This window comes from Echinops telfairi, unplaced genomic scaffold (assembly GCF_000313985.2).
Source record: "Echinops telfairi isolate 266 unplaced genomic scaffold, ASM31398v2 ScPeMD7_3;HRSCAF=10, whole genome shotgun sequence".
NCBI classification, from domain to species: domain Eukaryota; kingdom Metazoa; phylum Chordata; class Mammalia; order Afrosoricida; family Tenrecidae; genus Echinops; species Echinops telfairi.
The window spans coordinates 59,059,408-59,060,419 of record NW_022103899.1 but is presented as its reverse complement, the minus strand read 5'-3'; the positions used below and the strand labels follow the sequence as shown (position 1 = coordinate 59,060,419).

At 57.9% G+C, this 1,012-nt stretch overlaps 1 protein-coding gene across 1 annotated transcript in view; it reads right to left on the bottom strand.

Moving 5' to 3' along the window:
• Positions 1–346: 346 nt before the first annotated feature.
• The window catches only part of INPP5D (inositol polyphosphate-5-phosphatase D), a 109,060-nt gene continuing 108,394 nt past the window's right edge, over positions 347–1,012 (bottom strand). The window contains exon 25 of the mRNA XM_045294330.1: positions 347–625. Within this exon, the coding sequence (XP_045150265.1) occupies positions 623–625 (3 nt within the window). The 3' untranslated portion in view covers positions 347–622. The remainder of the gene's footprint in view (positions 626–1,012) is intronic.

The window sequence follows — 1,012 nt, the reverse complement described above, 5'->3', positions numbered from 1 at the left end:
GAGGCCAGGTCTCTGCACAAAAGGGTCAAAGCGAGTCTGTTCTCCTCTCTTCCAGCTGTGGAACTTCCCGGGGAGGCCGGTCAGATGCTGCTCTGGGGGTCTTGGAGCTCAAAGGGGTCAGGTTCACAGGGCTGGAACCGAACAAGTCCCCAAGGGACTGGGCCTCGTCTCCCTGCCAGGAGAACACCGGCTTCCTTAATGCTTTGCGTACCCACTCTGGAGAGAGATGATCCGCCCGCTGGGGATGGCAGCTTGGGGATGTGGGTTTGTGGGTAAGGGGGACTCGGCGTGGAGGCTGTGTTGACCAAACCTCACAAAGCACTTAGCACACAGCGGGCGGCTGTGGTTATTATTATTACTATTATTATTATTATCTTCATCATCTGGGATCGCTGCCCCAGCCTGGGAATCTGCACTCCAGATTCTGGCTTCCAAGGAGCGGCCTGAAGCACCCTCTTGGGTCCCAAGCACCATGGCGAAGTTGGAGCCGGGGAGGCTGTCCCTTCCAGCTAGCCACCACGCAGCAACCCTGTGGTGAAGCAGCAGACGGGAGGCCACCGAGGTCCGCAGGGCTGCGTGGCGCTCCCCGGGCTCCGTGTCTCGCTGGTGGCTCCCAGGGGCTTCACTGCGGGGAGAGGAACAGATGCTATCAGGGCCTCCTTCCCGAGAGACCACACAGTACACAGATCCCCCGTCCCCACTGCCGCAAACACTGCCGGGAAGGGCCAGCATGTATTGCATCTATGTCTGACCAATGTGAAGAAATATCTTAATAATACAGCAGTTCCGATCCACTAGCTGCTCCGAGGGGCAAAGATGGGGCTGCCTGCTCCTCTTTTGCAGTCTCAGGAGCTCAAAGGGGCAGGCTACCCTGCCCTGTACGGTTTCCCTGAGTCCGGATCAACTTGAGGGCCACGGGCAATACAGTTAGCAGCCTCGCGGAGCGTGTGGGAAAGTGGAATGAGAAGATAATGGGATGTTTCCAGGCACTTTCTGAAGCTCCCTCCAACAT